We start from the raw sequence: 24868 nt of genomic DNA on the forward strand, positions 1-24868 counted from the left end.
CCTTTTTCCTTATTTATCTATTTAACTAATTCTTACCATATTTTTTTCTTTTCTCACTCTATCCTCCACTTCTGGTTCACATACTCCATCACTTCCTCCGTACTCCATCACTTCCTAAATCACTTTTAAAATATGAAAATGAGATGTTCACTGCAAAAATTGTGAAATTGACAAATAATTTAAAATAAATTCCCAACAAATCAATTTATTTTTACATAATAATTTGTGAAGTGAACATCTCAAATATATGCATATAAATTTTTGCACACACCTGTTAGTTTGGGGCATTAAAATAAAGGTTATTAAATAAAACGCAAAAATTAAATTTGACTAAATTTATTGATTTACCACATTATCTATATACAAACTATTATACTAAAAAAGTCCTTAAAGAAAACAAGGATCACCCTTACACGTTCGTCCCACAATGTTCCGATCCAAATTATATACACACAAGTTTTAAAAAATATTTATTTTCAACAAATAACAAGTTCGATTATTTATCAAACAAAATAATAACTTTGCCCAGGAAAGGGCGCAATTCTTTATTAAATGTATAAATTTTACGAAAAAGTAATATTATATCGCACCTTATAAAATAAAATAAATTATTTATACCACTATTTACAGAATTTCATTTACATACGGATGCCTTAAAGAGTTTTCATAGTTTTTCAGCTAGAATAATAAGTTTAAAATTATAAAATCAACCGACTAAAATAATTAACAACTGAGTTAAGCTGCCCAATGATACACCAAGGGTATTATTTTTTAATAAATTACCCGAAAAATACAGGAGCACAATTCCGAATTGAGATTTTTCAAGGCAAATTACAGAATCATCTAAAATAATAAAATTTTGAATTTTGAATATAATTTTAAAGAATAATATGTTAAATAGAAAAACTATGAAATCCCTTTCCAGACAACCCGTTATAACTGATAAACAGAGCAATTTGATTTGTCCAATTTTAGAGTGATTATACTCCAATATTATCTTGTTCTGTTTAAAAGTTGATTTTTCTCACTTATTTGCATATTTGTACGGAACTAAAAAGAAAAATTACCAATATAAAATAATAGCCCAAACAAAACTTCTATAACAAAGCTTTGAAAATTTAAGAAAAGTGTACTAATGGTATTATTAATCACTAAAACTCATTTTAAAGGTTTAGTAAACTGTATACTGAAATGTTTAAAACGAAGGAATAAGATTATGTACCCAATAATGGATAATCTTAACGATTCATTGTGTAAGTATATACAAGGGTAAATCAAAGCGACCCCCAATCATGATTTTTTTTAATTCGAGGAATTATAGATTTGGATCGAGGTTTTTGAGCAAAATCGTTGGAATTTTAAATTTGGATAGCGGTTTTTAAGCAACACCGTTACTTATGACAAAATTTATTAGTTTTACAAAGTTTATATAGAAATGATAATATATATTTTTGAAACACAAATTGGAGGAAAAATCAAGATAATAAATTATTAATTATCAATTCTTAAAATATCTAAAATTACGAGAAAATCACATGCGATAGATCAGAAACCGCTAGAATGTCCATCCTATTCCAATTACAATATAATAAAAAAATTTAATTTCATGAATTCATTTTGACTAGAACTTTTGAAGAAACAAGCCCTGTTTTTATTTGATGCACCCTGTAACCCATAGTTCCGTACAAACTTGTCCGTCCAATCGTCTAGTACACTGTAATATTTACAAAAAAAAGTACGCGAGTCATAAAAAACCCACAAATCACATTAGAGAACACAAGCCGGTCAGCTCGGTCCCTTTCCTCACCGGAGGAAGCTTTGACAACCTAGCACTCCTAAGGGCAGTCTTGAGCGCAGCCGGTTGCGGTTCTTCCCCGGGTGGAAAGGGCTCGAACGGATCGATATAAGTTTCAGATGGAACTAAATCATTTCCTAAATTATTTTCTTTTTCTTTATTTATCACAGGCAATGGTTTACTAATATTAATTTTAATTTTATTACCGCCTAGGGCTGCCGATCCCACGGCGGTAACGCCGGAGAAGGGATCCGCGTTGCCGTCTAACGAGGAGGCGACGTCATGTTGGGTAGGTTTAGGCTCCACGATTTCCAGATCAGAACTTTCCACGGTTAGGGTTGAGAGATCTTCTGCAACGGGCGTTGTAGGAATGTCTTCTGTAAAAAAATGGAAAACGTTAAAATCTGCAAAACTGTTTACTGAAATATTTAAAAAAAATCAGATCAATGCAAATAGCAAACTTGCACATTTTTGTTTTATTACATAATGGAAGTAATATAGAGGAGCAAAAATGGAAAAGCGCCAGGAAAAGACGAAATTAACATGGAACTTATAAAATATGGAGGAAAGGAACTGAAGGAAAAAATACTATCACTATTGAAAAATATATGGAAGGAAGAGAAGATGCCGGCGGACTGGAAGATAGGGCAGGTAATAACAATACATAAAAAGGGAGACTAACAAATTTGTGAAAATTATAGGAATAACATTACTAAGCACAACGTATAAAATATTGACTTCAATAATAAGAAAAAGATTGTCAAAGATCACGAAGAAGAGAGTGGGACAATACCAATGTGGATTCACAGAAGGAAGATCGACAATAGATGCTATACACACGATAAAACAAATAATGGAAAAAGCAAATGAATACAAACTAGAATTAGAAATGCTATTCATCGACTTCAAACAGGCATTTGATTCTATTAAGGAGGGGGTATGGTTTGAAATCAACATATCAAACACATTTTTGTGAACTTTTTTCGAAACTATGGTAGAATTATTTTATTTTTAATTTAAATAAACACATTAAGTACAATTCAAAGAATATTTAAGAAAAAATTCAATCCAAAATATTGAAAAATAAGCCATTGGCGACAAATTTTGGCAGGCAGCTCAAAAAAAAAAGGTTTTACGGTGGACATCAGAACTCATCACTGGATTATACGAAACAAAAAATTCAAAAAGATTTTATTAGCTTATGAGTTTCACGAGGTAACAACGTCGAGTTTTTTTATTTTTAATGATTTTTGAATTTTTGGTATCACTCAAAATTCAAAAATACGAAATTTTTGACAAAAATTTTGTGAAAACCAACAGATTTAATATTGTTGAACAAAAAATAAGCAAAAAACGAAAAATATCTCGACGTTGTTACCTCACAAAATGTCTAAGGAAAATCTGTGCAAAATATCAGGTAGATCGGCCGAGCAGTTTTTCAGTTACAATGTCCACCGCATTTGAAAAAGCAGTTTTGAGAAAAATGCGTTTAAAGTTTTGACAACTGCATCTTCATCTTCTTATTTGTCTGCCAAATCGTAAAGTGATGAACATTGGAATATGTTTTTTAAATTGGGGAGTAATCTACAAAAGAGAAGGCGAACAGTTGTTTAACGTTTCTCACTACGCTCCGGCGTGCTGGCGCGAAGCCGCGGCAAAGCGAGTCGAAGGTAGGGATATTCAACACCCTGTATCTCTGGTAATTTTACTCCGATTATTTTGAAATTTTCAGAGAGTATTCTTGAAAGTATGCACTTTTATTTGAAATAATAAAAAAATTTAAATATTTCAAACCATACCCCCTCCTTAAGAGAAAAGAACTAATGATTGCCCTGGAAAAATTAAAAATCCCACATAAACTCAGAAAATTAATAAATATGACAATGAGAACTACCAAAATTAGAATAAAGACACAAAGAGGCGAGACAGATGAATTCATTATAAATAAAGGAGTGAAACAAGGAGATGCATTATCCACGACACTGTTCAATCTAGCTTTACAATATGTACTACGAAATATAAACAAAGGGAACCTAAAAACAAGAGGTGGACAAATAATCGCCTACGCAGACGACATTGTTATTATTGCAAAGAATAGAAACATAATGAAAGAAATGCTAGAAGAAACAAAAGAGAAAGGGGAGACAATGGGACTCGGATTAAATGAAGAAAAGACAAAAATACTAAGACTAGGGAAAACAGCAAAAAAACGAAAAACCAAAATAGGAAATTCAGAGTTTGAAGACGTAGAAAATTTTAAATACCTGGGAGTGACAATAAGCAAAACGGGTGAAAGTATACCAGAAATGAAGGAAAAAATATTAGCAGGGAATAAAGACTATTTTGCAAATAAAACACTACTTAAAAGCAAAATACCGACTATTAAAACCAAGATGAGAATGTATAACACCATAATTAAACCAATATTATCATACGCAGCAGAAACGACAATGACTAAAAAAGATGCAAAAAATTTAAGAATAGTGGAGAGAAAGATCATGAGAACCATACTGGGACCAATCAGAACAGAGGAAAATGAATATAGAAGCCATACCAATGCAGAGATTAAGAAAGCATTGAAAGAAGATATCGTGACCAAAATAAAGCAATGCAGAGTTAGATGGTTAGGTCACATCTGGCGCGCAGGAGGTGAAGCAGTGACATATGCTATGATAGAATGGAATCCAGGAGGAAGAAAGAAAAGAGGAAGACCAAGATCAAAATGGTTGCAAGAAGTTGAAGAAGACTTAAAAAACGCATGAGTCAGAGAATGGCGGAGAAAAACTAGAGACAGGAAAAAATGGAGAGAAATCGTTAAGAAGATAACATGAGCAAAAGGGACTGATCCTCCCAAGAAATAGGATCTAGAAAGCTTTCGCGACTTAGCCCCATATCGGGGTGTACAGTCACTATATATTATATACATAATAATGTTCAGTTTCATTTAAAAATAAGATTTCCAAAATTTCAGGCCTTAAAAACTCATAGAACTACAAATTTAAAATCTTCTGTGTATTTGTCATTTCAAACGATCGAAAAAGCGCGTGAGCACTTGTGACGTCATATCGTAATATTTTATAATGACACTTCTCCTGTCTCACATAAAAGTATACAGTGAGCACGTAAAGGTTGGAATAAATTCATTTTCTCGAGAATAGACGATTTTGGAAAAAAATCCCAAAACAGGTCAATTTTTATTTTAAAATTACGACTTATTGGCATATATATCATACTAGTGACGTCGCCCATCTGGGCGTGATGACGTCATCGATGATTTTTTAAATAGGAATTAATAGGGGTCGTGTGATAGCTCATTTGAAAGGTTATTCTCTATTCAGTAATATAAACATTAACATAATTATTTATACAGGGTGGCCAAAAAAAATTTGTTGAATTAAATTTATTGACATAAAAAGAAGAATGTGTGTAATTTATTTAATTCAAAATATATTTTACTGTTATCAGAAAGGAAATTACAGGAAAAAATGTTTATTTGGCAAATAAATATTGTTTTTTGCTTAAATTCAATATTAAAGCCGTCACCCACCAGCCTCGTGACAGTTTGAACATTTAATTTAAGCGAAAAGCAATGATTATTTTCAAATAAACATTTTTTCAGTTTTCTGAGAGCAGTAAAATGTATTTTGAACTAAATAAATTACATACATTCTTATTATGTCAATACATTTAATCCAAAAAATTGTTTTTGGACACCCTGTATAAATAATTATGTTAATGTTTATATTACTGAATAGAAAATTGAATTACCTTTCAAATGTGCTATCACACGACCCCTATTCTCACGCCCAGATGGGTGATGTCACTAGTATGTTATATATGCCAAAAAGTCGTAATTTAAAAATAATAAAAAGTGACCTGTTTCGGGATTTTTTTTCCAAAATCATCCATTCTCGAGAAAATAAATCTATTCCAACCTTTACGTATTCACTGTATAGTTGTTGAGATAGTATCGAATTGTGTGTGTGCGTTTACTATGGAAAATAAAAGTAAACTCTAAGTACCCTTTCACACTAAGCCACTGGTGTCCGCCACCGGTGTTCAACTGCACAGCAAAACATTGTTGGGCCACTAAAATCAGCCAGACACTCAAAGTGGCTCGTCTGTAGTCGTTCATTTAAAACAATGCTTTGCTGCCTGTGGCGAACACCGGTGTCAGACACCATTGTCTTAGTCTGAAAGGGTACTAAGTGTTGTTTAGTACCATTATGTTAAAGTACAACCATTAGATTAGTACAACCCAATAAAATATTTATTAGATTACCAGTCCATAAGAAACGGCGTTTAATAAGCTGACTACATGCATATTCAAAGGACTTTAAAGACATTTTAGTTGATTCTCAAGGTCTTCATGCTAGTTCAGAGAAATAAGGGAAAAAAATATCCTGTTGATGACACAACCCCCTCCAGGCCGAAATTGAATTTTTTGAGTAGTATGGACATCTGTAATAATAACTTATATGTTTCCTGCAGCTGATTTTGATGATATACATAGTTATAAACAAATGAAGATAAAAAAACGGTAAATTTTCGCTTTTTTCGTCTATAACCAAAAAGTTAAGTATTTTAAACAAATTTGAGAGTGAGAAACTCATAAATCGTATAAAAAACTTCAGTATGACGTTCGCTGAATATGTCTATCCTTATTGGTTGCTTAGAAAATTGCAAAATAAATCATAAATTTTGAGTTTTTATAAATATTCATAACTTATGTAAAAATTAACTTAGAACGATCTTATTACACGGAATGCTGAGACTTCTGGTGCTTAAATCATACCCTAAATTTCAAAGCAATTGGTCAAATAGTTTAACAGGTATTTAATTTGTTTATCCCAAACTAATTTTTTTGCAACGCTATAAGTCAGAAAATGATCAAGTTACACTAATACTTTTGATAGTTTATGAAAGAAAATTTATACTATTAATTTAATTAAAAAACAATGACAAAAAATAATTCTACATACTGCAAAATTATTTTGCAAAAACATGTGAATTAAAAAAAAGAGGGGGCTTTTTTTACTAGGGGATTCGTCCCTAATTGTCCTAGGACAATGTTCTTTCTAAATGTGTATAAAAATTCAGTCTTTCCAAATATGAAAAAATAATTTTTCTACAGGTAACGGTTAAAAAGTTATTCTAATTGTTTATAAGTAACCAAAAAATCGACGTGTTTTTGCAAAATAATTTTACACTGTTTAAAATTACTTTTTGTCTTTTTTTTTAATTAAGTCAATAGTATAAATGTTCTTCTTCCATAAACTGTCAGAAGTCTTACTGTAACCTCATAATTTTCTGACTTATAGTGTTGAAAAAAAAATGAATTTGGGATAAACAAATTAAATAACTTTTAAACTATTTGACCAATTGCTTTGAAATTTAAAATATAATTTAAGCACCAGAAGTCTCAGCAATTCGTGTAATAAGAAGGTTCTAAGTTAATTTTTACATAAGTTATGAATATTTATAAAAACTCAAAATTTATGATTTATTTTGCAATTTTCTAAGCAACCAATAAGGATAGACATATTCAGCGAAAGCCATATTGAACTTTTTTAGACGATTTATGAGTTTCTTACTCTCAAATTTGTTTAAAATGCTTAATTTTTTGGTTATAGACGAAAAAAGCGAAAATTTACCGTTTTTTGATCTTCATTTGTTTCTAATTATGTATATCATCAAAATCGGCTGCAGGAAACATAAAGGTTATTAATATGTCCATACTACTTAAAAAATTTGGTTTCGGCCTGGAGGGGGAAGTGTCACGAGAAAAATCGTATTTCTCTGGACTATGCATGTGAAGTTAATTTTAAAGTAAGTATTTAATATCGTTTGAGTGCTTAATAGTTTTTTTTTTAATCAATCAAGTGTATTTAACAAAAAGAAAATAGAACTTTTGGTATATTTTGATAGATGTACATTACAGATTTAATGATATTTACCGATACAAGATTTTCTGGGACTGTTTTTACTATAAAATTAACATAAACTAATCATAATAATAAAGTTTTATGTTGATAATGGGTAAGTTATCAGACTGTCCCTCAGAAAAACCCTCTTTGGTTTTTTTTTAAATTGTTTTAACGAGAACGCTCAAATATTTATAAAACTGAGATACACCATAAAGTGACTAAAAGTAAACGAATATCAAAGGTAATGAATTAAACGCGCGGACCTTAAACTTTTTTAACTTTATTACGTCACGACCAATCAGGCCGCGTTTTGGACTGGATGCTATAATTTGAAGTTTCTCTCGATTTGATCGTTTTTAGGGGCCAAACGAAAGACAAAAACAACTTTTTTTCATTTACGTACATTTTAAATTATATATATATATATATATATATATATATATATATATATATATATATATATATATATATATATATATATATATATATATATATATAATTATAATATACTTGATTATAAAAATGCCACAAGAAAATAGCTTCAGAACAAAATTTTAAATTATGTTCTGTTGTGATTTATAGCATTTTTTTCGAATTTAAAATTTTATGAAAGTTCCCTATTGTTAATTATCTTACCTTTATCGACGGGTTCTGCTTTAATTTTAACATGTTTTCCATTCGGCAAACTAAGCAGTCCAGCGATCTCCACAAATCCATCATCTTCTGTATCCATCGCTGGAGGAGGGGATGCTACATTCGTTCTTTCTCCCGCAATCTCGTCGTCATCATCGTCAACGACAATTTTGATAGGAGCCACCTAGAACAAGACACAATTATTTTACATATTGCCATTGACTATATATAGAAAAAAATGTATAGTAAATATATATGGTTAATCTACTAAATATATATGGTTAATGTAGTAAATATATATGGTTAAATCCTCACCTCGTTCAAAATAACATCGTCATCATCATCTCCCTCGGCGGCTGCTTCTTGTTGCTCATATTCCGGCATTTCAGTAGCTTCTGGCACCAATTTAGAATCATCGCTTTCGACAGATAATATTTCATTAGATAAAGGTCCGTTCACTTCTTCAGGAATATCATCATCATCATCGATGATGATTTCCAGACCGGGGATAATTTTTTCTACACTTTCTTCCTGCGGTTGTTCGATTTCTTCTGGTGCTTTAGATTCGTCTAACGTCTGTTCCAGAAGGGAATTCTAGAAATAAAGAAAATAAATTTAAAATTTACTGTCAAAGTTTTTGTATTTCCGACATGTAATGAGAGGTCCCAAATATAGGTTAACGACGTTCTACACCTTCGGCAAAGAATTAAGGATTTGCATGAAATTTTAGTATGTTATAGTTTACTTCAAAAAACTAAGACTGGATTTTTTAAAAAAAATTTTACCGTGCCGTTTAATTACTATTAAGGGTCAAAGTTAAGTTGTAACATGGGCTCTTATGGGAATTCTTAAAAAGTTGATAACTTTTGACCCTAAATGATTGATTGATTTGATTTTTAATTATTTGTGCTTAAATTAAAGGTTTTTTTGTAAGGAATAACATATTAAAAATGAGGATTGTTCACTGTACCATTTATTTTTAATTTATTTATTATAATTAATTCCGTAATTTATTCTGTAATTTCCGTAATTTATTATAATTTATTTTTATAAAGTATTCAATACTGAAACATATGATTTGAGCATTCTGCTATAAATGCATTTTTACCAACTTTCGCTTGCATATAAGTTTTCCCCCCTTTCCTCTGAGAGGCATACCCCGCAACGAAGGTGTAGAACGTCGTTAAGAACATTATTAACAATACATATAAGAAAGAAGAGGTTTGGAAGTATTTGGAAATAAATCATAGGATGATAATATATATTAAAAAAAGAAGAATAGAAGCAACAATTGTAGGAAGATAAAAATGGTTACAATAACTCAACAAAACTGAAAGGAAAATTTGGAAAATAATTGGCTAAAAACGTTTGACACTTTTTAATTTATATCAATTTACCTGATAATCTTCATAACAAACAGGATGATAAGTCTTATTCTCCATCCTTATTGCGTTCCTCAAATGCCATTCCTCTTTTTCTTCATTAAAGAATTGATCGAATTTTTCTCTGCACACCATACAACATTCATCCGTAGAATCAGGATCTGCAGCGACACTTGGAACCTCTACTTCTTCCTCGGCGTCTTCATTACCACCCTCGGCTTGTTTTTGCTCATCAAAATAGTTTTTCTCTGAAATATAAGAAAATAAAATAAGTAAGAGCGAAAAACAAATGAACAAATAGTTAATGAAGATATTGGAATGTATCAAAATGCTACGTCTGTTCGACTCTTCTCTATGCAGTCGAAACTTAGATCCTTAAACCATCAATCATAAATAAAATGGAGGCCTTTGAAAGGTGGAACTGTCGAAAAAACGTCAAGATTTCATGGATATCGCATACCACAAACGAAGAACTGCTGCATAGAATAGGCAAGGAACAAGAACTTTTCAACACAGTGAAAATTAGAAAAACAAAACTATTCCACATACTAAGAAAAATAATAAGCACCAATATACTCAACTAATAAGATCGAGAAAAATAGGAAGGAAAAGACTATCGTGGCTAAGAAACGTCCGACAATGGACAGGGCTAAATTTTGAACAGCCAATAAGAACAGCTGCAACCAGAGAAGAGTTTGCAATTATAGCAGCCAAACTCCATTGAGGAGAGGGCATTTTAAGGAGAAGAAAATATTATAATAACACAAAAAACCCTTAAGTTTTAGATAAAATAGTAAAACATAGAAAAAATAACATTGTTAATGAAAACAAAAGTGTGGATTACATGTACAAACGAAAAGAAGAAATGGAAAGAACTAAAACTTCATAAAAACTACGACCTGTGGAAGTAGATCGAAGATAAGTGGAAGAGTATGATATACAAAATGATTAAATGAATAAGCCATGTTAGCCCGATCAAAGAACAATCTGACCCCAAAAAAAATAAAGGAAAGATGAAAATTTGGGAATAGGTAGTTGAAATTGTCTATTATTATACAGTGCGGTGGAATAAGTGTTGCCCCCCCCCCCCTGTTAACTTGTTTATTTTAAGAATATAAGCAAAACGCTCGGACAGGTCGATTTTTAAACTAACCATAATATATTATAGCATCAACGTTTTGAACTTTAGGCGATCCCTCTTCAGGTGACAGGCATAACTTTGATTTTTTTAAATGGTAAGTACATCATGTGACACCTCATTTAAAAGCTCTTAAAATACCGATTTCAAAAATGTATAACACTTTAATCCTTTTTGAGATCGTAGGCGCAAAATTTCGGTCGAACTCTTTTTAAACGCATTTATTTTTTTCGAATTCTGAGAAAACTAATAAGTATTTTTGAAAAATTTAAACGCAGAATGAAAGATTAGATTATTACCGATGGCTGACAGTCCCTTAGAATAAACAAAAAGTTTCTTTTAAATGATATATTTGAAATTAAAAATCGCACTAAATTTTCTCTTTTTTCATCACTGTAACTTATTAAAATAAACATTATACGAGTTCTCAGGGATTTGGACCATCGATAATCGGTAATATTTCATTCTGCGTTTAAATTTTTCAAAAATATTTATTGGTTTTTTCAGGATTCGAAAAAAAAATGATTGCATTTAGAAGGAATTCGACCAAAATTTTGCGCCTACGCTCTCAAACAGGATTAAAGTATTATACATTTTTGAAATCAGTATTTTAAGAGCTTTTAAATGAGGTGTCACATGATGTACTTTCCCATTTAAAAAAATCAAAGTTATGGCTGTCACCTGAAGAGGGATCGCGTAAAGTTCGAAACGTTGATGCTATAATATACTATGGTTAGTTTAAAAATCGACCTGTCCGAGCGTTTTGCTTATATTCTTAAAATAAACAAGTTAACAGGGGGGGGGGCAACACTTATTCCACCGCACTGTATAAGAAAAAGTATATAATTCTACATCCCCTCCATATTACAAAAATGGAGGGGAATACCCCCTCTCGAAGGTGAAAAATATACATTCAAAATAAGACCAGAATTAGATAAAATGACTAATTCTAAACAACTTTTGTTCTATAGTTTTTTCGCCAAGTCAAAACTTTTCGAATTATTTGCGAGTGAATATGTTCATTTTTAACAAAAAAAAACATGTTTTTGGACGGTTTTTCGGTAATAACTCAAAAAGTAAGTATTTTATTGAAAAAAATATTCTTATCAAAAATATAGCTTAAGGTTTATTTTTGTTTTAAAAAAAAACTTCTAACATTAAAAGCAAGTGAGTTACGCTCAAAATATTTTAGGTCCCTTTTATTTTTTGGTAAAAAAAAATCGCGAAAATCACCCCCTAATTAGCATCACAAATAAATTTTATCATTACCACTTAACAAGTTACTTTGCTTATGTATTATTTATATGATCTGTAAGTTTCATCGGTTCAAAGTGCGTATTTTTGAAAAAGCTTTAGTTAAAATGACTTGAAGAGTAACTAATCACGAGTTTAGGCAAATTTTGAACAGCCATAGCATAACCAATTTTTGTCCAACAAGAAAACAAAAAATCAAAAATATTCAGAAAAGTAAAACGAACATTTTATTACTCTGAGATTTTATTTGGTATACTAATAAGTTTAAATTAAATATTAATTAAAAATTAATATAAAAATAATATACAGTAGAACTCCAATTATCCGGACTCCAATTACCCGGATCGCCAATTATCCGGATCAGATTGAGAAAAAGAAAAAATCAAGTTTGTAAAAAAATAATTCATTTTACTGCGATTTAGTATCGTGTGTCAATATTACGTAATGTAAACTTTGTCATTTACATATTGTTGTGTATACTGTATTGTTTTTCATAATAAATACCGTATATGTTCTCCATTGTGTTTTGCTGTAATTACGTTTCTTTCCCGGAAAAGGCCTTTTTCGAGAAAAATCCAATTATCCGGATTTTTGATTATCCGGATCGGGTCCAGTCCCAATTAATCCGGATAATTGGAGTTCTACTTAAGTTAATTCCATAAAAATACCATTTTTTTAATTAAAAAAAATGTTTTATTTCAACCCATTTTTTTTAAATGAGCACTTTGAACCAATGAAACTTATAGATAATGTAAACAATACATAAGTAAAATAACTTGTGAAGCGGTAACGATTCATTTTATTTGAGAAGTTAATTAGGGGGTGATTTTCGGGATTTTTTAGCAAAAAATAAAAAAGACCAGCAATATTTTGAGCGTAACTTATTTAATTTTAATGTTAGAAGTTTTTTTAAAAACAAAAATAAACCCTTTTTTAAACACTTTAACTATAGAATAACAGTTACTTAGAATTAGTCATTTTATACAATTTCGGACTTATTTTGAACGTACCTATATTTTTTCACCCCCGAGAAAATATTTTTCACCCCGTATTTCACAATTTTTGTAAAATGGAGGGGATGTAAAATTATAAACTTTTTCTTATATAATAATAGACAATTTCAACTACCTATTCTCAAATTTTCGTTCTTTCTTTATTTTTTTGGAGGTTTTCGTAAAATTTTGTGTTCGCTGATCGGGCTATGTTAGAATATTTGTATGGAACTATATTCCACATGAAAAATAAAAGTGAAAAAGAGTTAGCTAGAATCATTCCCCACAATCATAATGAAACTACTGAAATAATTACAAAAAAATTAAGTGTATAAAGAAAAATTACTCACCTCTTTCTTCAAGATCTTCCAATTCTTCATAATTCTTCCAATCAGCTAAAGAATAATACCATCTCCTGCTGGTGGCAACTCTACTGTTTCGTTTCCCCCTTCTATTTTGACGAAAATGCCAATCTAAGTGTTGACTATATAACATACTAGCTTCTGGGGAGAACCTCATGCCGCAAGTACTGCATTGCATACCAGAATATAACATTGCATATAGGCTGTTTTGGCGTACTCTCAGCGTTTCTGGCCTGTTAAAAGTGACTGGTTTCAGGCTCAATACGGTTTTCTTAAGTTTTGAGGGCGCTACGTTTGGAGTACTAGTAGCGGCAGGTACTTCAGGCTCAATTCTCATTTCCTTCTTAGGCGATTCTACCACTTTAGGTGGCTCTTCTACTGGCTTACTTGGTGGTGATGACTTTACTAATCCAGAAGCTACTAGATTTTGGAATATTTCGTTGATATTCAAAATTGGAGGTAGCGTTGTAAATGGTTGGGAACTAGCCTGAGAGTCTTGTGAGTTCTGGTTTTCTATTTGATAGCCTCCTGAAACCGGCGCTGGACCTGTACTGGATGAAAGTGCATTGGAGAGGACGTCTAAGTTATCTAAAAGACAAAGACATTAATTATCAGAACACAAAATAAAAAAAAATTAATTTAGCATTGAGATTTTTAGAGCAGGTAAAAACTTATATCTTAACCCTTTACAGTTGTAATACCACACATGACACAAGCCCTAGTCATAGATGCTCCGGCATGCGTCATATAGTCCATGTGGTGAGACCGCTCCCATCTGAAAAATTTCTGATTCGGTTTCTTTGTGGATTCCTATTAAAAAATGTCCCCTTTAAACTAATCTGAAGGGTGCCCGGCGGAATTTTTGGGCAGAATTTGTTTAAACAATATTTTTAAACAAATACAAAAGATCACCTTTTTTGACCCGAAGAATATTTTTTTAGGCTTTTTGGATCATCCTAAAGAATAAAGGTATCTTGTAATTTTTCTCAAAAGTTGATAGTTTTTGAGTTATAGGCGATTTAAAATCTGAAAAATGCGAAAATACGCATTTTCAAGGCTTAAAAATTCATATTTAAATTAGTATTTTTGAGGTTGCCAAGTAATTTAATTGTAGAATAGTTATTTATGATATAAGTGTTAAAAGTACACGTTTAAGGCACGCATGTGAAAGTTTGCAGAATGAGCGATAGCGAGTTCTGCAATTCACATGAGTGCCTTAAAAATGTACTTTTTAACACGCATATCATACAATATTTTTTCTACAAACGTAATTACAGGGCAATATCTACAAAAACTTTTACTTGAACGTGACTGACATTCCATTTTTATATTTTTTGACATTACATCAAAATTGTCTATACGGTCAATACGAACTGCAGTGCCTTAAAAATATTTTAAAGCACTAGTGCCTTATATCACTTAAAGTAGCATTTTTAACGCACGTATGGAGTGCTAAAAATTGCAATTTTAACACGGTTGTAGAAAAACATTCATTTTCAAGATTCTGCAGACTGATCGGGTCTAACTTCAATTTACACCGTTGTTATTTAATTGTTAATTATGCGTGCCCATCCGATTTTTTACCGGTGCGCACTTTTCCACAAATCTCTAATTTTCCTCCGAAAAAATATATTTTTTAGATTTTCCGTGACATTCTAAATAAAATAGGTTTCTTGTCATTTTCCTCAAAAGTTAGTGGTTTTAAAGTTATAAGCGATTTAAAATCCGAAATTGCGCTTTAAATCGCTTATAACATTAAAACTTTATAACCTTTTGAGAAAAAATGACAAGAAACCTATTTTATTTAGAATGTCCCGAAAAATCTAAAAAATATATTTTTCGGAGGAAAATATGAGATTTTTGGAAATAGTGCGCGCCGCACCCGCAAAAAAATCGGATGAACACGCATAATTAACAATCAAATAACAACGGTGTAAATTTAAGTTAGACCCGATCAGTCTGCAGAATCTTGAAAACGAATGTTTAAACTACAATTCAAGTACTTGGCAACCTCAAAAATGCGTATTTTCGCATTTTTCAGATTTTAAATCGCTTATAACTCGAAAACTATCAATTTTTGAGAAAAATCACAAGATACCTTTCTTGTTTAGAATGACCAAGAAACCAAAAAAATATTCTTCGGGATACAAAAGGTAATCTTTTGTATTTGTTTAAAAAAATTGTTTAAACAATTTCTGCCCAAAAATTCCGCCCGGCACCCTTCAGATTTGTTTAAAGGAGATATTTTTGAATAGGAATCCACAAAGAAACCGAATCAGAAATTTTTTCAGACGGGAGCGGTCTCACCACATGGACTAATATGACATACCGTTTTCAGTTGTCATGTTCTACGGTTCTTGATTACAAAAAAAAAGGAATAACGACTTTTAATTCTGCGGTAAAAATTAAAAATGTATTGTGTTACATATTGTTCAAAGAAATTGATCCTCAAGCACGAAAAAGGGGGCTTAAAATAAACGAAGCAAAAACAGTACATGACACAATGAAAATTATGTCACAATAGACAACGGATACTATTGAACGTGCGGATGCCTTCACATATCTGGGCACAGAAATCAATCAGAAGAATTCCGTAAGTAGCGAAATTAACGCACGTATTTCCAGCGGGAATCGTACATACTGTGCTAATAAAAGAAACATCGAAATTACTAGACATAAGAACCAAAATGACTATCTACAGAACATTAATTAGACCCGTAACGCAGTTGTGAAACCTGGGTAATAACGAAAAGGAATCAAGCTTAACTCAGGACATTCGAGAGAAAAATTCTGAGAAAAGTATACGGTCCGGTGCAAGAGTAAGACGGCACATGGAGAATCAGCAGAAACATCGAGGTTAATGAATTGAATGAAGGTTCCGATATTGTACGATTTGTGAAAAGTCGAAGACTTTCATGGCTGGGAGATGTGCAGAGACAAGACGATGAAAAGACAAGAAAGAAAATATTACAATGGAAGCCGATAGGAAGGCGAAAAAAAAAAGGAAAGTCAAGAACGAGATGGTTGGTTGACGTGGAAGACGACCTGAAAACCATGTACAATAGACAATGGAGAAGAAGGGCACAAGAGAGATCCGTGTGGAAGGTCATAGACAGACAAAGACCCATCCAGGTTATGATGTCAAAAGAAGAAGAAATTGTATGACATATTATTATTTAACAAATAGTAAAAGTAAAAATGTGTTGAACAATACTCTTAACAATACGAATAAGCGCAAATTTCTGTTTGGACACAGTGTAATAATTATTTTTAATACATCAGAAATATTATTTAAATATATTTTAAATTAAATTAAATAAGTTTATAAAAATATTATGAATTACGATACTAAACATGTTTAATCAAAATGTACTCACTTTGTTGTATAGACTTCAACACAGAATTTGGAGAATTTGAATTTCTATCTGGAGAATCACTACCCACAGGTTTGTCCATTGTTCCGGAGATAGGCATAGCAGGATCATATGCGTCCGTAACAAGTGGTACATCCTGGCTATTCTCATCTGCCGCCCTTGTATCTTCAGGAAAGTCCATATCGAGCAGCCTAACTTTGCCTGGCCTAATATCTCTAGGTAGAACTGAAAATCTTACAAAATGTTTTTTACCATGGATAAATAAAGGTTTAGGGAGACCACCATATTCAATATCAAAAGGTACATCATTTATTAAAACAGTTTTTAATGCATCTACAAATTTAAGAGTACTTGTCTGACCTTGTAGAACAAATTTTTGAACTTTAGCGTCTAAAAACACGGGTACAACATGTATGGCATCGACAAACATATTTATTTTGCCCGCAACGAGATCACACCTTTTCACTTTGCCAATATTCACAGGTGGTGGAGGCCCCTCAAGATGAACCTTGGTGGGTACTCCATCCAGTTCGATTCGGATACCAGGACTACCAAAGAAACACTCATATGGCACATTGTCGATGAAGAGTTCTCTGCTTGGAGCACCCAACCGCACAATATGTGAATTTCCATTGCAGTAAACTTCTTTATAATCATCGTTGAAGTTCAGCACAAAACTGTCCTTGTCGTTGAAGGTAATCTTTCTCACGCCTGCATTTTGGAATGTCAACTCTCTGGGGTCGTCCCAACCAATGAATACAATAGCTGTTTCCCCGTAAAACCTGATATCCCTAGAAACGCTATCAATAGTGATCGACTTGACCTCATCAGCATTAACATGTCCATTGGGAAAGATAGGTTCCATTTCCTCGAGCGCTGGTGTAAATTCTTCAACTGGAGCCCAATTATTTGAGTTCCAAGGTCTTGCAGACATCATCGGTTGTATGGGTTCCCAACGTCTTCCCCCACGACCTCGCCAGTGAGGTCCCGGAAAACGCCTAGTATCTCTTCCATCTCTAGGGAAAAAGTGTCCAACAAATTCACTTGGAGGTGGAGGAGGGCCAGAATTCAGTCTTTCATCTTTATCTTTAAATGGTATGAGGCTCTCTTCACTGATCGGTGGACGTTCAGGAACGCTTTCATTTGACATAACGGCATCAACAGGCCCCTCTGTATTGGTTTCTTCTTTCTCCAATTCAGTATCGCTAAGATCGTCATCGCTGATTGGTTGCAGTGAAACATTGAATGACTCCTCATGATCTTTCCTCTTGGCTTCTTTTAATTTTCGTTTTTCGACTTGTAGAATAATTCTGTTCAAAAGTTCTGAACCTTCTTCGTTTGTCATTTTGCCGGACTTAATACTGGTCTCTTCTTCTGGCGAGATGATGATTTTGGTTTTATGGGGAGAACCAGTGGTTGCTTGCGGCCTCAAGTCTTGGTCCTCTAATTTTGGTTTTTTCTTATCTGGAATAAAAACAGTGTGTTTAGCAAATTCCGGGCAAATTCTTATTAATAAATAAGAAAGAAAACAAAAAAAGAGATTAATACATTAAGAAAACAAGTTATAAACGTAACTTACATGATTTGGATAGCACCTTATCCCGATTTGTTGCATTTGCAAGCTTAGCTCTAACAGCATCAAAATTACTCTTTGGAGAGCCCATTTTTGGTGAAGCAGTTTTGGTTTCGGTAGCTGATACCGATATAATCGGTGGAGGTGGAGTTTTCGGCCGTTGTTCGGTATTAATGGCAAGTTGTTGCCTTAGATCTGTATCTTCGTCTCCAAACAATCTGGAAAAGAATTATTTCATAAGAATTAATAGGAAAGTAAATATAGGTTAACAAAGAGACTCTCAATTAATATTTCCGTAATTGTTAGTTTATTGTAGTTAGTAACAACAACTATCCAGGCCGTAGAAGAATGTCATGGTTGCGGAATTTGAGAGAATGGTTTGGCTGCACCACTAATGAACTTTCTAGGTCAGCTGTAAGCAAGGTCATGATAGCCTTGATGATTTCCAATCTCCGACAGGAGTGGCACAAGAAGAAGAAAAACAACAACTACATAGAACACGTGAATAGATTCACGTACTTAGGAATGGAGCTGGTCGCAAACAATGAAGAAGAACCGGAAATAAATAGAAGGCAAATAAAGCCTATTTCGCGATGGACCACATCCAATCGCAAGATGTACACCGGAAAACAAAACTCCGGGTCTATGACAATAATCAGGCCCATAATAAGTTATGGGTGTGAAACATGGGTTATAACCAAGGACCGGAAAAAATGCACCACAAAAAAAATGTAAAAAAAAATGCGCATTCTAATGCAATTGATTTGTGAAAAATATGCAAGAGCCTTTAGGAAAAATGCAATATTAAAATCCAACATTAATAATCCTCAATTTATATTTATATGATGTTGGAATAATAACATTTAAACACAATAGTTAGTTTTTAAGTACATGCTTTATTAACCATTATCTTAAATATTTACATATATTTACAGAATATTTATCTGAGGAGCTTGTACTCAACAAAACTTGCTGCAGCTTTGTACGCAACAACGCACTGCGAATCAAAACACGAAATGAACTTCAGCTTTTATAAACAAATATTAAAATCTAAATTTCTGTACCTGCTTATCCCCCTACAAAGAGCAAACAGGTTTTTACAACCTATGTCAACTAATTGTTGTCCTACCGACCAAGTTATATTAGGAATTAGTCGGCTTAGGCCGATGCCACATTATGCGTTTTGACCGGATGCGTTTCCGCCGCATCCGGTGGCGTTTCCGCCGCATCCGGTGAAAACGCATAGTGTGACAGATCGGTCCGGTTGCGTTGGAAACGGATGCGTTTTGAGTCATCGGTACGCGCTTATAAACTGCACCAGACTAAACGCATAGTGTGACAGGTCGGTCCGGTTGCGTTGGAAACGGATGCGTTTTCACCGCATCCGGTCAAAACGCATAATGTGGCATCGGCCTTAGTCCCAAAAATAGATAATAGAATAAGAATATTACCTGATTTAAACATTTTTCTTAAGAAATGGATTATACACATTTATTGAATTTACGACTGATAGTTTTTTAATTGGAAGTGAAAGTGAACCTTTGAGATTTAAAATATCGAATTAATGCAACTTTTCTGAATTTATCAAGAAAAAAATGCAAAATGTTTAAAATGTTTGAAAAAATGCAACATTTTCTAATTTATCAAAAATGCAAAAATATGCAAAAAATGCAGATTGCATTTAATCCGGTCCTTGGTTATAACAGAAATTTGCCAATGCATTATAATAGACGTGTTTGAAAGAAAAATACATATTAAAGGATACTGGGCCCAATACATAGGAATAAAAGTTGTGAAGTAGTGAACATGGTTAAACGGCGTAAATTGGAATACTTTGGTCATATAACGCGTCACCCAGAAAAATATGAAAAATAACTGAAAATATGACATACTTCACCTTGTCATGCAAGGTAAAATAATAATAAAAATAAGTCAGGGCCGCCGTATAACTTCTTTGTTTAAAAACCTACGCCAATGATTTGGGAGAACTAGCACTGAACTATTTCGTGCGGCCGTAAATAAGACAATGATTGTTAATATGCTGTTCAACATAAGAGCCAACGATCGACAAGCGGTCTCAGGACCTTAAGAAGGGCCCAATAAGTGAAAATAACAACTAAAGAATTAGGTATAGTAATAGCGAACCAACACTTGCACAATACACTAAACTGCAGAGATTACTGTGGGCAGGGCGCGTCCGCATGCATGAGAATAGAATCCCCAGAAAATTGCTAAATGCAAGAATGCAAGGAAAAGACCTGTTCGAACATCAAAAGAGAGATGAGAAGACGAAGTAGATGAGGATGCCAAAAACCTCCTAAAAACGCGTTCATGGAAAAGAACAGCAGTAAATCGAAATAATTGGAGAAGCTTGCTGAAGGAGGCGCTGTATTGGGATACACTGCATCTCAGTAATCATCTTATTAAGACAAATTCTTTTAATAATTAAATGTCTTTGGTAAAACAAATACGTTTGTTTATAATAAATACGATTGACCTATATTACCACATCAATGTATCGGTTTTCGATACAAGGTCAGTTTGAAATAACAATTAGTATTCGTTATTTATAATCTAGTCGATTCAGCACTTTTAATAAAAAACACTCTCACTTTTATTTATAGCAAAACAGTAAACAGGGGAATCCACTTTTAGTTCTACTTTCATGGCGAAAAGATTAGTCATTGGTATTTGAGATCCCAACGGGAAAACATCACGGCTACGAAATATTATACCACCAGCTCTTTACCGTTATTACTCCAACGGACAAATAAATGAATTTACAGTGAGTAGTGTTACTTCTTCAACCCTTATGGTAGGGGGTAACCACCCCTTAATTATCTGAGGTGGTTCAGAAGGCAGGAACCGCCATAGCGCCCCGGTTTGAGCTGTAGTGTCATTGGATGGATGCATTATTAGTTTTCCAAAGTAGTTTCCTATCTAATATAATCGATGTTTCTTCTGTTTTTGTCAAGTTACTCTTTACATCAAAAGATCAACAAGTCACCACAAGTAGTACGCAAAGTAACTATATACTTTTTCTTCTTTCTCATAATCCTTAGTCACCTTCAGGATCCCTAACTATATACGAAAACAAAATATTCAGAAATAAATATCATCATATAGACGTAGCTAACATTATGAACAAACTGTCTGAAGTTAGAAAAATAATTTTATTTAAACAATAACTCACTTGTCAAATATTTGTGTCTTAGTCTTCTTGGCTGGCATTGATACATCTTCAGAGATTTCTGTTGAAGATCTCTTTTTAGTCACCATTGCCGGTAACTGACGAAGATCCACATCCTGATCCTTTGCAGAGGTTGGAAGAATAGTTGACTGCGTTTTTGGAGCCATTGTCGCTGATGGAGGCATCACTGCAACAGGTAATGGTTCTACTGCTTTCGAGACTGGAGCTGCAGATACTGTAAATAAGCTTTTTTAGTAAACCTGGCGAAAAGAACGTATTTTCTAAAAGTTAGTACTTACTGTTAAGGTAGGAACGCTAAACGGGGGGATTGTGGTTAGAAAATATGTATAGATAGAAAATATGGGAAAAATAATAGCTGTAGCAATATAATATACCTATAGAATATAGAAGGTAGAAATAGAAACAGTGATAAACAGTACAATAATAAGAACAGCAAACATGATTTTGATATAAGAGTAACTTTTGACATAAGGAGAAATGTTGTTCTGAAGCTATTTTCTTGTGGCATTTTTATAATAAATTACTTTTAATGGGAAATAAGCCACAATTTTACTAAAAAAATATTTTATTAACGTTTCGAAGCCCAAATTGGGTTTCGTTGTCAAAATACAAAATACTACTGATTATTTTTGATTATAATTGAGTAGTATTTTGTATTTTGACAACGAAACCCGATTTTAGCTTCGAAACGTTAATAAAATCTTTTTTTTTTTTTGGTAAAATTGTGGCTTATTTCCCATTAAAAATCATTTATTATAAGGAGAAATATATGCGAAATTTAAAAACAGATTGATGTGCCAAAAGATTTAATAGAATCAGTTAAAACTTATATAAAATCATAATACTTTGGAGTAAGCTCTTTCGAAGATATTGGAAATTAGTCATAAAGATCAAAGACAAGACTGATTTATAAGAACAATGGTAAGGTACTCAAAACTAGTAACAATAAAAATAAACTTATAAGACGATAAAAAATAGGTATAAACTGAAAATAATAGACGAGAGAGAGGAGTCATGCATTATGGACATGGACTCAGGAATTTGCAGCAAACGAACCCAACCAAGATTATTTAAAGCTAAAATTAGTTAAATCTATACTAAAATTCAATAAGCTTTGCAGGAGATGTAAACATTAGTTGACACAGATGTCGTCATCAGCAACATATAGATATGTATAACAGTTTTTAAATATTACTGTATAACAGTCACTTGTGTAATTGGTTAAATTATTCATTCATTTAATAAATAGGATTATTTTTTCACTGTATGTATTCCGTGATTAAAATAATTTATATACTACACAATAAAAACTAATATTAGAGAAAAGAGAAAGAGTGATCATGATTTTAATAATATACTGTTACTATGGAACGAGTCGATAAATTTTGAAAGTCTTTAACAACTAAAATCGTAGTTTACATGCACTGTATCGCTTATTGAAATCTAGTATAGTTAAAAATAAAATATGACTAATTTGGGAGATTATTAAAAAATGACTGGTAAGTTATAACATGAAGAAAAAAAAATGATATTTTATTTATACACATCATTAAAATTTCATATAAATTTCAATACCAATACGAAAATATTTTATATTTAACTATAAAACGTGATATACGATAGTAATTAGACAAATTTTTATTAAATATTTTAAGTTTTGTAATTTAAGTATCTAACTTTAGTACTCTATCCGCTGATCAGGACCTGCCATCCTAACCCACTCAACAAATTTCAAAAAATTTAGAAAAAAAATTGGTGTTAAAGTAGTAGTGTATACCGATTTTGAAAGCTTTATAAGTATAAAATCTAATATGACTATACCAAAAATTAAATATGCAAGTGGTTTTATAGGACTCACAAAAAAAAAGAAAAAAATCTTACTTGTATCGTTCGAGTCACTTTCTAGCCTAGGCTGCTTTTCAGGTGGCCCGAAAGATCGCAGATCCTCATCCTTTACAGCCTCCGGACTCGCACTGCCCACCTTTTTCCTCACATAATTACGGTTCTTCATCGCCATACTAACATTTTTGAACGTGGTGCTATTACTAACAGGAGAACTGTCATTTTTACCAGGCTTTTCACGGCTGAGAGGTCGCCTATCACTCTTTTCCTTCTTTTTATTCTTAACTGGAGATTTCACTAGATCACTTTTAACTTTAGATGAATCTATGCTAACAGAATTAGAGCTAGATTTGAGGGAGGACGTATCCTGGCCTCTTTGAGAAGAAGACCTGGATGTCTTATGGGATTTGTGGTGTGCGGATTCGGAGCTACGGGATTTGGATGAGTGGTTAGGTTTAGAGGAATCTGATCTTTGGTTAGAGGTATCATCTTTATTGATTAACCGAGGATCATTTCGATGTTTACGAACACTATTTTTATTTGATACAATTTTATTAGTTTCTAATAAAGCAGTCCTTTGATGTAACTGATTTTCAAGATTACCGTCAGCTGAAGGCGTCTGGTCTCTTTTCTGTTGCTGCCTCAAGAGTCTTGGATCTCTTATAGGTTTGGCGTTAATGAGGGCACTGCTCACTGGGTTTATCTTTGTGCCATTAGTGGGTGCAGCTTGGGGCTGGGCCAATTGTTGAACCATTGCAGTATTCTGAAAAATTAACCATTTAAACACTAATTCATTTTTTACTTATGTCAAACTTACCACTAGATTTTGTTTATGTTGGGCCAGGGATGGGACTAGCTGTTTTGCTACTTCTGGCTTCAAGAGAATATTCTGCAAAGAAAAGAACTTGTGTTAAAGATATGAAGATACAAAAAAAACATATTTACTACTACATACACTCAGACATTTCTCTCATATGCCCTGTATTTTAGTCTTGCTTTCTCTTTCTATCATTCCTTTTAAAAATATTGTATAAGCTTGCTACAAAAGTTATACACTGTTGTAAAACTTACATGAGGACGACCAGTCTGTGGCTGATTGTTCTTATATTGTTCCTGAAGCTTCACCCTTGTTTGTAGCACTTCCAACTCTAATTTCTTCTGTTGCAACTCCAACAATTCCCTCTGCTTCTGGATCAACTGTTCTTGCATTATAAGAGTCTCTTTGTTAACAGAAGGAGAAGCTGAATCAGAGGGACTGCTTTCGGGTTCTGTTTTAATTGTTGGCGTTGAAGAAGGAGGCTAGAAGAGATCAAATATCATTTTATTGAACATGTAACATATTTTCAATATTAATGGTAAAATTAAATATCGATAAGTTTTGGCTA

At 32.6% G+C, this 24868-nt stretch overlaps 1 protein-coding gene across 2 annotated transcripts in view; it reads right to left on the bottom strand.

Moving 5' to 3' along the window:
- Positions 1–320: 320 nt before the first annotated feature.
- LOC114331281 (pre-mRNA cleavage complex 2 protein Pcf11) overlaps positions 321–24868 on the bottom strand; it is a 48897-nt gene continuing 24349 nt past the window's right edge. For both annotated transcript variants that reach the window (XM_028280801.2, XM_028280800.2), the window contains exons 5-15: positions 24555–24782; positions 24301–24372; positions 23523–24246; positions 21624–21855; positions 18437–18648; positions 16861–18321; positions 13472–14071; positions 9753–9985; positions 8671–8949; positions 8359–8539; positions 321–2172 (exon numbers count right to left, since the gene is read on the bottom strand). In XM_028280801.2, coding sequence (XP_028136602.1) covers positions 1763–2172; positions 8359–8539; positions 8671–8949; positions 9753–9985; positions 13472–14071; positions 16861–18321; positions 18437–18648; positions 21624–21855; positions 23523–24246; positions 24301–24372; positions 24555–24782 — 4632 coding nt within the window. In that variant the 3' untranslated portion in view covers positions 321–1762. The remainder of the gene's footprint in view (positions 2173–8358; positions 8540–8670; positions 8950–9752; positions 9986–13471; positions 14072–16860; positions 18322–18436; positions 18649–21623; positions 21856–23522; positions 24247–24300; positions 24373–24554; positions 24783–24868) is intronic.

The sequence above is a fragment of the Diabrotica virgifera genome, chromosome 1 (assembly GCF_917563875.1).
Source record: "Diabrotica virgifera virgifera chromosome 1, PGI_DIABVI_V3a".
NCBI lineage: Eukaryota > Metazoa > Arthropoda > Insecta > Coleoptera > Chrysomelidae > Diabrotica > Diabrotica virgifera.